The sequence below is a fragment of the Meriones unguiculatus genome, chromosome 3, assembly GCF_030254825.1.
Source record: "Meriones unguiculatus strain TT.TT164.6M chromosome 3, Bangor_MerUng_6.1, whole genome shotgun sequence".
NCBI lineage: Eukaryota > Metazoa > Chordata > Mammalia > Rodentia > Muridae > Meriones > Meriones unguiculatus.
The window spans coordinates 47,760,705-47,772,971 of NC_083351.1; the positions used below are offsets into that span (position 1 = coordinate 47,760,705).

Sequence of the window (12,267 nt, forward strand, 5' to 3'; positions counted from 1 at the left end):
TTACTCTTAAAGCAAAAGCTGGGATCGGAGAATTGGGTCTCGGAAGATATGGGGGATTCAGACAGCAGAAATTAACAGGGCAATGCAGAAATGATTGGATCCAGAGTTTTCTCTCTTCTTGGGTCATTCTTTTGAAATAAAAGATTTCTGGGTAAGAGCATCGTTGCCCTAGATCAGTTAGGTTGTTTGTTTGGAAACAGTCTTACATAGCTCACAGGCTAGCCTCAGATTCCTTGTACAGCTAAGTTTGGCCTTGAACTCTTAAGTCTTTTGCCTCCTCTGCTGAATGCTGGAATTACAGGCCACTATATCAGTTTTGGTGAGACACTACTCCTTGGCCAGGGAGGTGGAACCTCTGATCAATAGTTTTACCAGGTCCACAGGGAAGTCCAGAGAGAGGTTTGTTTGTTTGTTTGTTTGTTTTCTCACTAGACGAACTGGATGGGACTGAGGAAAGTGGACAGTCCTAGCCAGGTAAAATCCATAGCTACCCTCTACCTTTGCTTCTGTTTCTTCTCCTACTTCTGAGCCACATTATCTGTCAGTGTTTGGCTTCCAGGGGCACCTCTTGTCTACAGTGATTAATGTGCCTCGCTACAAGGCCACGTTCAAGGCTGGTCCTGATGGAGTTCAGCTGGCAGGGGAGCTCGCAGTCAGTGATGCAAAAAGCTGCTTGTGACTGTGGCCAGTTGAGATCCCCTGCTGAGACTTGCACTGCAGCGAGGGTTTGGGGTCACAGTTAGGCCAAGCCTCAGTTACAAAGGTTGATGAGCAGTAATGAATTAAGCCTTTTAATAACCCTTCTGCTGAGTCATTATTATGGCTCTGCATTGTCATGAGCTTCAGCCCCAAATGTTTAAACATTCACCCAAAATTCAACAATGTATGTGTCCTGTATCGATTGGAGTAAGATATAGATTCATGTCAACATAGAGAAAGTGACAGTGGCTTCAACACGAGGTTTGTTTCTCCCTCCAGTAGACACATGAGCCATCTGGTGGTACCCTCTAGGAGTTGGTTGGGGACCGGGTTTTCTTCCAGCTCTCCTAGCTGTAAAGATGGCCCTTGTCCTGGTGTTCAGAGTAGTATTTAAAGCTTTACCTTTGCAGATGCTTTTCAGGCAGAAGGGTAAAAAAAGGCTGAAGAAGCAAGGGGCCGAGGAAGGTTCTAAAAGCTACCCTACAGTGCTTTCACTTACTTCCCTTTGGCAAGAACAGGCTACACGGGGCCACCAAGAATGCAGAGAAATATGGGTGTCTTCGTTAGGATTTCTATCACTGCCATAAAACACCATGACCAAAAAGCAACTTGGGGAGGAAAGGGTTTATTTGGCTTACACTTCCATATTGCTATTTATTATTGAGGAAAGTCAGGACAGGCGCTCAAACAGGGCAGGAACCTAGAGGCAGGAGCTGATGCAGAGGCCATGGAGGGGTGCTCCTTACTGGCTTTCTTCCAATGGCTTGTTCACCAGGCTTTCTTATAGAAACCAGGACCACCAGTCCAGGGATGGCACCATCCACAATGAGCTGCCCCCCCAATCAATAACCCATTAAGGAAATGTCATACAGCTGAATGTTATGAAGGCATTTTCTCAATTAAGGTTACCTCCTTTCAGATCACTCTAGAGCAGTGGCCCTCAACCTTCCTACTGCCTGACACTCTAATACAGTATCTCATGTTGTGCGACTCACAACCATAAAATTATTTTTATTGCTATTTCATGGCTGCAATTTTGTTACTGTTATGCCTCATAATGAAAATATCTGTGTTTTCTGCTGGACTTAGGCAACCCTGTGAATGGGTCATTTGACCCCAAACAGGTCACAATTCACTGGCTGAGAACCACTGCTCTGGTTTTTGTGTCAAATTGACATAATTAGAGCCAGCACAGTAAGCTGATATCCCTTTCAGCTGTATACCCTGCTCAGCTCTAGGGGCTGAGTTGCCGTGACACAGAGACGGAGAGGACCTGGGCAATTGACAGTCTCCTTTGCAGTTTTGACTCATGCTGGACACATGAAGGGCGGGGGCGACCTGCTCCTCTCAGCAGCCCTTCCTGTGGCTCTCATTTTAGCAGGCTGGGCAGACGGGCACCTCGCTTGACTGCTCAGCTGTGAAGCTGCAGTTCAAGGGAAGAGAGCAGGTGAATGAAGTACCTTCGGCCAGTCCGTCCATCTGTCAGCATCAGCTTTCATTCTGAGAATGCTCAGTCAGCTGAGCAGCAGTGTGGAACACGCCCTGTGTGCCCCTTAGTAATGAGGAAGGTTGGAAAGGTGCCACCCATTGTCAATATTATTCTGAGATATAGTGGCAGAGCCCTTGCCTGTTTGAGAATGTCCTTAGGGTCCTAGAACATTCCGTGAACATTTCTTTGATGTTTGTTTTATACCTACAATTGGTAGAGTTCTCCTCATGAAGGAGCCTGGACATCTCCCTGCCCCTGGGTCCTTCCCCTTCTACTCTCCTCACCCCTCATATACCACCTAGACTCATCCTCAATATGTATCTCTGCTCTGCCACACGTAATAGGTTCCCTGGACCTCTGTTTTCAATGAATTCAATGACAAGCAATGGTTCTTTGTCAATTTAGGTATACTTCATTTCTTTTTAAAACTTTTTTCATTTTCTTTATCAACAATGATATAATAGTTCTGATGCAGACATGCCATTATCATTTTATATAATTATGTAAGATTATCAAGTCATTTTTAGACTTTATTTTTGATTGTGTGTGTGTGTGTGTGTGTGTGTGTGTGTGCCCGTGCGCATAATTTACTTGTTCACAGAGCTCAGAAGGGGTCAGAGATCTTGGAGCTAGAGTTAGAGGTGGTTGTCATCCACCTGCTATGGATCCTGGGAACAAAACTCAGATCCTTGGAAATGGGTTCCTAAGTATCAAGCCATCTCTCCTGCCCCAAGAGGAGCAAAAACTACACCAAGTTTTTAATAAGATTGTTCTCTTTTAGATTCAATGAAAAGACAATCAGAAAAAGGAAACATGTATTGGCTTCTGTAGGTCAGAGGACAAAAATGTAGCAGAGGATCATGTGAAGCAGCACTGAGTGTCCATATTACCCAGCATTTTTCATCTCCTCTCTTTGTTTGCATCTTGAAATAAGGTTGACTGTCAGAATATTCTTGAAATCCAGGTATTCTGGGGTAAGGGAAAAAGCAACAGAAGAGCACAGGGAGATGTGGACAGAAATGTTGGGGCCTCTCTGAAGCACCATGCTGAATCATGCAACTAAAGGGGGCCTGGTCTGGCAGAAAAGGCCATGCAATGCCACAGGCCACTGAGTGAGTAGGAAGGGAGAATATTCTGACATATGTTCTCTGTCTAGCATGTTTGTATCTCTTTTACACCCTTCAGAGCTTAGCTAATGTATGGTCTACCCAACCAAGTTTTCTTCCCATCTTCTATCAGGAGGCAATTGCATTCTGCTATGGTCATAACAGTGGCTTCAACTCATAACATGAAACCTGGAAGCCAGCAATCTAGAGGTGGTGTGGGTGTTCCATTATGGGTTCTGGGTGCAAGGCTGCTTCTGGCTTTCTACACTCAGCTGTCCTTATCACATTCTTGCCTCTATGGGCACTAGCTGAGTGCTCCTCTAGCTCCATATCCTCTAGGGCCAACAGAACAGTGAACCTGCAAAGATGTTCTCATCTTGACCTCTGAATCTATGACCGTGTTAAGTAACATGGCAGGGAAGAAAAAAGGTGTGTGTCTGTTTTGTGCTGCTATGAGAAAATAGCACAGGCCCTTTAGAAAGAAAAGAAATGAGTTTAACTCAGTTTCAGAGGCTCAAAGTCAAAGGTTAGAACCCATTAGTCTGGCTTCTGGTAAGTACCCCTTGTCTATTTCTTGGCATGATAATGAGAGTGAGTGGACGTGGGAAGAACCCACTTGATGGGACAGGAAATAAGGATTCAAGAGCCAGACTCACTGTTTCTACAAAAACATTCTGCAGAAACTACATGGGCTCCCTTGAGAACTCCATCAACCCCTTTGAAAGGCTAGCTCCCTCAGTGACTGATGCCTTCTAGAAGGATCCAATTTTTTTTTAATTTTTGCTCTCTTAATATTGCCACAGTGAGGACCAAGCACATTCACTGAAGTTTGGGGCACACTCTTCAAACCATATCAAGTAGAGCAAGAGGCAGTAATAGAAGCAGAGGTGAGCTGATGCCAGAAAAATGGTCAGAGAGCTGAGCCGTGCACTTCAAAGATGGAAGCAGAGTCTATGAATAAAGAAATGCAGATGGTCTGAAGGATCTGGAAAAAGAGGGGGGAAATGGATGCTCTCCTATACCTCTAGAAGGGAACACAACCTCGACAAACATTTTGATCTTTGCCCCCCATGTGGGATGTTTGGCCTGTGGAGGTGGAAGCTAATGGATCTCTATTGAAAACCATTGGGCTTGTAGCAGGTGTACAGCTGGAAGTAACTGGGAGGAGCTGCGATGACACTCTCCCACGAGAGACCTGTAAGAAAGACAGCAAAGTTGAGGTCTGAACCACTGAAAACATCATTCTCTCCTTCTGCTCTTCCAGAGCTTTTCTGGAAGTTTCTACCCTCTCCCCAACACACACACACACACACACACACACACACACACACACACACTCTTATGCACACAGTGTCCACCCATGCTCCATGGCTGGCCTTATCTAAGTGGAAGCTGAGGTATGAGCATTTCATCTAGGCTCATTGCTCTCATCACATGAGGCTGGGTGGACAACTTGGGGTTTACCACACACAGGCACCACACACCATTCTTTACCCTCCTGTTGCCCTTTCAGGCTTTAATGTGTGAGTTTATGTGGGTAAATCTCATGAGCTGACCAAGACCTTTCACAGCAGACTCTGTGCTTGGTTTATCTTCCTGTCCCTGGTGCTCAACACATTGCCTCAAACAGAAAAAGTGTTTGCATAACCATAGATAGATGAATGCACGAGTGAATGCCAAACGGGGGATGATGGATGTACTTTATAGAGTCAGAGGTCCTTTGTGCTCTTCCACAAGGATGCTCAGGAGGGCTGGATACGTTTTTATAAGGCCCGTTAGCTGTGACTCCTGTGTCAGCTCTCCACAGCTGTGTTGTATTCTTACAGACTTTTACAGTCTGTGCTCAGAAGGAACAAAGCAGGTCAGTCAGAGGTGTTCTGTACCTACTATAGCCTGTCGAGCCTTGGTTAACCTTGTGTATAAATTACACTTTCTGCCCATTTGTTATTTTTAGCACAGCAATATCTACTTGGCACCCAGAGTCCAACTTAGGTTTCAGTCATGAAACTACAAAACAGCCACATGTTTAACTCCAAGACACTTTTTTTGAGATGTTCTCCAGCCCTGAGACTCAGGTCTGTATGAGCAAGGTGGTGGCCTGGCCATCCAGTGCCCAAAGCCTCAGATATTTTGTAAGGAAGCTTGGCTTCTTAGACCTGGCTTTCTTGGACTTACATAGACTTCCCTTCTCTCCAGTCATTCCATTTGGGGTAAAACTCAGTATCAAAAGGTTTGGTTTCATTGTTTCTCTCCTCTGCCTTCCCTTCCTTCTCAGTTACACAACAGCACAGGTATCTGACCCAAATCTTTAGCATCTGAACCATACAGTTGAGCTCTCTGAAACCAAAAGAACAGAGTAGGCAGTGGAGACACAAGCCAGGCTGTGGTCATGGGGTCACAGAGAATTCTCAGTTCCCTGGGGCAGCTTCACTGGAAGGAAGCTCCGTAGGGACATGCCTTCCTGTAGGTTTTGTGTGTGTGTGTGTGTGTGTGTGTGTGTGTGTGTGTTCATGTCAGCCATATTTAACACAACTTTGGTTTATTTTATAATCCCTTGAAGTGTCTGCTTCCACTGTCAGCCAAACATGCTCAGTAAATGTCAGTTTTATATTTACATAGCTGTTTGAGAGCAGTATTTGACCCCTTCCTTGACTTGACACCAAAAAGCCGAGGCCCTGGTCCCTGCTTATCCCACAGCCAGTGAGGAGCTTCCTGCTCAGCATGAGGTCTCAGGAGGCATTTTTTTTTTGCCTTTTTTAAAATTCTTTACTAATTATACTTTATTAACTTTGTATCCCTCCTGTGGTTCCCTCCCTCCTGTCCCAATCCCTTCCTTCCTCCACCCTCTGCATGCATATACCTCCCCAAGTCCACTGATAGGGAAGGTCTTCTTTTCCTTCCTTCTGATCCTAGTCAATTAGGTCTCATCAGGAATGGCTGCATTGTCTTCTTCTGTGGCCTGGTAATGCTGCTTCCCCCTCAGAGGGAGGTAATTAAAGAGCAGGCCAATCAGTTCATGTCAGAGACAGTCCCTGTTCCTATTACGATGGAACCACTTGGATACTGAACTGCCATGGGCTACATCTGTGCAAGGGTCTTAGGTTATCTCCATGCATAGCCCTTGGTTGGAGTATCAGTCCCAGGAAAGACCCTGTGCTCAAATTTTTTGGTTCTGTTGCTCTGAGGAGGCATTTTAAAGGTGATTGATTGTCTGTCTATCAGAGTATCTCGTTAGATAAGGAATAGGTGATATTTTTATTACAGTTTTATTTATTTACTTTGTGTGTGTTTCTTGGGGAGTGGAAACATGTGTGTCACAATGCATACATGAAAGGCAGAGGACAACTTGCAGAAGTCGATTCTTTCCTCCTACTCTGTGGATGCCAAGGCTCAAACTCAGTTTACCAGACTTAGAGACAAGCACCTTTACATGCTGAGCTATCTGGCTGGGGAATCAAAGCCAGGACTTTTCATATGCTAGGCAAGCAGTCTAACACTGAGCCAGCACATGCCCAACCATACAATTTTAAAAACTGAGCAGATATTGAAACTCATAAAAAAGAAAAAAAATAAAATAATCTGTAACTCTATTGCCCAGTGACTGACATTTTTCTATTTTTTTTTTTTTCAGTTTTAATCTTCATTAAAGGGTAACCCACTTCCATTCAGATTTGGGGATAGCTTAAGCCCTTTGTAATCTTTCTGCCTTAGACAGTATTAGATAGATAAATATATACCTAATTTATGAGTACATATATGTCTGTGTGCAGATATATCAAATATAATTAAGATATATGCTATAGAGGTATAATAGATATATTAGATATATAGATATATAAATATCTATAATCACATGCACACATATATTTGACCAATCTCAGTTGTCACTACAATAGTGCTATGTAACAAATTCCGTCCACCTGGAATCGCAGCACTCAGAGGAGGATTATAAATTCAAGGCCAGGGCTACAGTAGCAAGACCCTATCAAAACAAAATAAAAGGCAGGGCATGGTGTTCAAGCTTTTAATCCCAGATAGAGCCAGGAGCAGGGTCAAAGACAAAGGCAGGCAGGTCTCTGTCAATCAGAGGCATAAAGAGACTGTCTCAAACAGACACAAAAACAAAAACAAACAAACAAAAAACCTCCCTCAAACTCATTGACCTAAATTTAAAGTTATCTGTTCTTTCTGATGCTTTTGTAAGCTGGATTCTGCTGAGTGGCTCTGTGTTACAGTATGTCATTGATTGGGCATGTCTTCTAACCATGTGCAAAACTCAGATCTGTTCTGAAGCCAAGGTTACCTGGTCTTCTCTCGGCTCTAGCCAAGAGATGCAAGGAGATAAACCCAATGCAAACCTACCAAGCCTCTGTTTGTGCTTTTGTCTTGTTTGCTCTAATTCCATTGTCCAGGACATGTCACATGGCTAGATCCTAAGTAAAGGGACAGGAAAGCATAGCCGTGGCCAAGATCAACATTGGTGGTCCAGGGAAGTAGTAGTTATTCCCAGGGAGACAAAGGTGAGAGGGAGGGATATGTGTGTGTGTGTGTGTGTGTATGTGTGTATGTGAATATACAACGTGTGAGTGTGTCCATGTGTATGTACGGTGTTTATGGAGTACAGAAGAGGGCATCAGATTCCCTGGAGCTAGAGTTACAGGCAGTTGTGAACCACCTGACTGACTTAGGGGTACTGGTACTCTAACTCAGGTCCTCTGAAAGAAAGAGCAGAAAATGCTCGTAACCCCTGAGCTGTCTCTGCAGTTCCCGAGGGAGGGACTGCTTTAGAGGATAATATCCTAGGCACCTGCTGAGATACTCTCCTTTGAGATCTTTTGAGGTCTCGAAACTCACCTGGCCGCTAGCTTCATGCACCCTGCCTGAGACATCTCTGGCCAGAAATTGCACTGTTTCAATTTACAGGCCACTTTGGCTGTCCTGTGGCTGTTGCTCCTAGTCTGCTCTCATGACTTTTTCATCGATTTCCCCCTAGAATAATTCACAGAGGTATATGCATGCAGAAGATTTTGCTGAACATTTGGGGCAGCAAAAGAGTTTTACATCTGCGTTCATAGCTCTGTATCACTCAGCCCCTCTCCTTTGGACTCTATTTAACATTCAGCCCACACACAGCCTCCCTAGTCAATCTTGCAGGAGAATTTCTCCGCTCTCAAGGATTCTGATTGTCTCATCTCATAGCCTTTGTGCAACCAGGTTCAGCTTTTGTATTATTCGTTGAATGTCTGTATACTGAGAATGTGTGTTCCTCCCCACCTTGATGAATTCTTAGTCCAGGTGGGAAAATTAATAATGCCTGTTGCTATTTGTGGGCCAGGTTGTCCTTCTCTGCAGGGACTGTTTTGTGCATTGTAGGGTGCTCATTAGCCTTCCTGGCCTCCACTTGCCAGATGTCAACAATGCCAGTGCTCATCCCTTGAGTTACAAATAATAACTGTAGCTTCCTCCAGGAGGCAAATCACCTCAATAGAAGGCTGCTGCTATCGCATACATTAATTAGACTTGACGAGAATGCTGACAAGTAACAGTAATGGGTTAAAAAAGATTCAGAGGTGGGGCTAAAGATGTCACTTAGTTGGTAGAGTACTTACATAGCATATGTGAAGGCTTGTGTTCTAGTCACAATAACCAGACATAGCAGTATGTGCCTGTAATCTGCCTCTCAGGAGGCAGAGTCAGAAGGAGTTTGAAGTGAGTCTCGCATCCCTGAGGCCCTGTCTTAGAACAAACAGAACAACAGAAAGAAAATAATAGAAGCTGCAGTGGAAAATCACTCCAACATGTGACTGTCTGGAAAGTGAAGGGACAGGGGAACCTAAAGAGACCTCACGAATGGTTCTAGGTGTGTGCTGAGTTTCCTGGAGAAGAGAGAAATGTAGCACATCAGAGCAAACAGAGATCCTCCATGTGAGCTAAGCACAAAGGGAACTGGGCCTGACAGTAACATTGGGGTGGGGGGTCAGGTTGTAAGGGAATATTGCATGCTTTGGGGCTCTGTAAGTCACATGACTCCCACTTCTACTGAGTAGACAGATGAGTGTGTCTGACTCTGTGCTCACTGGAGGGCAGAACATCTCTTACATCCAGGGAAAAAAGGCCGAGGATGGCGCAGTCTCACCTAATCAGTTTCTGCTTGTGTCTTGATGTCCCTTGCCTCTCAGAAATTTCAGAATTCCGCATTTTAAGTGGTAGCCAGTTCCTAGGAGAGTTGAGACAATGAGAGAGGAGGAGAGCAAGGGAGATCACCTAGTCAGGCATCAGTGGCAGCTGAGCTTTCATGATGGCCAAGAACAATGGCTAGCAGCAAAAATGGATGAGTGAATGAACTACAAGTTCAGACCAAAGAATTCAAGAGGACCAGAGTGTGGAGTCTTTTAGGCCAAAGACATAAATTTCTGCATAATCCACAATGACCTGGCTGGGTACAATACTGGCCCTGTATCCCAAAATATGCAATGTTTTTTTAGCAAGGAATGTGAGACCTTGTGGAGCCAATGCAGTAAGAGCTAGGACAGTGGTCGGGAGTAGGGATGGAGTGGGAGCCTCCTAGCTTGAGTTCTTATGTCAAAGCTCTGCAACAGGTACTAAACCATACCAGGCCTTGATGATCACAATGGGGTTCCTTACTCATAGAGTTATTGGGAAAGGTTAACTGAAATAGCCCGTGTGTACTAGTCAAGGTTATCTAGGGTAACAGAACTCAGGTAAACCATTCATATATATATATATATATATATATATATATTTATCATATATATGTGTGTGATTTATTGGAATGGCTTATAGGCTAACCCAACAGTTGCTGACTGTGTTGCTCATTAGTCACTCTGTCCACATAAGAATTCAATAGTTACTCAATCCACAGGGCTGGATCTCCCAGCTGGTCTTTCAGTATGTGCTAGAGTCCCAAAGAAGTAGGCTCTAATGCCAGTGAAGGAATGGTTGTGCTAGCAAGGTGAGAGCAAAACAGGCAAAGGGCAAAAGCTTTCTTCTTCTAAGTCCTTATTTGGACTCCCAGAAGAAGGTATGGCCCAGATTTAAGGTGTGTCTTCCTGCCTCAAAGATCCAGGATAGAAGCAGATTCACCCACTTCAAATGGAACAAAAATAATCTCTTGCAGATGTGTCTCCATTTCAGGATTGTAGCTCATTCCAGATGTAGTCAAGCTGACAACTAAGAATAACCATCACACCATGTGAATTAGTTCTTCAAACGGTGCTCAACATAAACTAATGTGTATTCTGGCTATTATACTAGAAGAATACAGACACTGAGTTTTGCCCTTAAGTCACAGCCATAACTACTCTTTTGAAATAGTCTTGGTCTCTTGGCAGTGCTAAAAGTTTCCTTCTTGAAAGCATACAGCATAGTTGTAGCAACCAAGAAACTATCCAGAAGCTTGGTGGCAACTGCATCTGTTCCATCCATTGTGTCTCTATTTGGCACTAGAGGTCACTGAGGGAGACAGCAACTCCAGGCATCTGACCACAGCCACTTCTTCCTTGAGGAACACTGGCCTTTTGCTCTTTGCCTTTTGTCCTTTGCCCTTTGACTATCCTAAGAAAATAGACATTATTCTGAAATAGCCAGACGAATGTGAACCTGTTTCCCTCCAATCGTATGTTCTGAGCTGTGTGAACATAACCTACCTCTCAATAAGAGATACACACATCAGCAGGGCTGTGTGCCGCAGAACGGTGGCCATGAAGCAAGGGAGGCAGCCCAGGATGTTTTTCTCTGATCAGGGTATTCCCGGCAACAAAGTCGCATGTACAGGATACTCCGTAATGGAAAGATCTGGTCCTGGTTTCTCAGTGTAGTGAACAATGGAAGGTACGGCTGCTATCTTGGCCAGTGGATGCCAGGACAAGAAACATCTTGTGCTCTGTTTATGTGTCTTTCAGGCTGGAGCAGGAAATACAAGTGCTCGAAAGTGAGGAGTCCCAGATATCTGCCAAAGAGCAGATCATCCTCGAGAAGCTGAAGGAGACAGAGAAATCCTTCAAGGACTTGCAGAAGGTGAAGAAAAAAAAAAAAAGCTGGTTTTCTTTAAACCAAATCAGGGGGCAGTCCCTAGAGAAAGCCTTCCTAATGCTGCGACCCTTTAATTCAGCTCCTCATGTTGTGGTGATCCCAACCATAAAACTATTTTGTTGCTACTTCACAACTGTAATTTTGCTGCTGTTATGAATCATAGAGTAAATATTTGATATGCAGCATATCTGATATGTCGCTCACCAAGGGGTTGTGACCCACAGGTTGAGGACCACTGGGCTGGACATTATCTGGAGAAGTCTGAGCGATACACTCTGAAAAGAAGGCAAAAGTGGCAGGAACAGGTGTCATCCCTGCAGCAGGATGGCCTATTCTCACTGGGAGGCACGGAGACAAGTCTGTTAAATTAATCCCATTTATTTGCTGCTGTCTACACCCCATGCCTCCCCAATGTCTGAAAAGTCTTCAGATTAGGCACCAGAATTGTAAATCCAGTTCCTATTAAGCACATTTGATGGCCTCTTGTGGCTTGAATTACAATCTGCCTGTCGAGTCTTTCCTTTTTGAAAGGTCTAGAAGCAACACTGTAGCAATTTGTATTGGCAGGAATCCCAATACAAATGATATAATTCATGGGATCCCTTTCTGTAAACACAAATGATTCTATGAGAGGCCTTGAGGCTCTGAATTTCCCAGGACCCCATTTTCTGTCTCCTGTCTCAGTGATAAAAACAAATAAACAAACAAACAAAACCTGTATAAAATTAAAGATGGGATTAGAACATTGTATCTCCAACACAACTCAGAATGGTTGCTGGAGGATTGAAACGCTCTCTCAAATTGATTGACATTCCATGTAAGCTGAGAATGTAAAATCCTTAGCTGATCCCAGAAGAAAAACAAGCTTGGGTCTTGCCTGCTGCTGGCCAAGTTCCGGGTCTGTGTTTGGGGGATGGGGAT

At 44.2% G+C, this 12,267-nt stretch overlaps 1 protein-coding gene across 5 annotated transcripts in view; it reads left to right on the forward strand.

Annotated features, from left to right (window-relative positions):
- Palm2akap2 (PALM2 and AKAP2 fusion) overlaps window positions 1-12,267 on the forward strand; it is a 427,758-nt gene that overhangs the window by 228,687 nt on the left and 186,804 nt on the right. For all 5 annotated transcript variants that reach the window (XM_060379949.1, XM_021628068.2, XM_021628073.2 and 2 more), the window contains exon 5: window positions 11,217-11,331. In XM_060379949.1, the coding sequence (XP_060235932.1) occupies window positions 11,217-11,331 (115 nt within the window). The remainder of the gene's footprint in view (window positions 1-11,216; window positions 11,332-12,267) is intronic.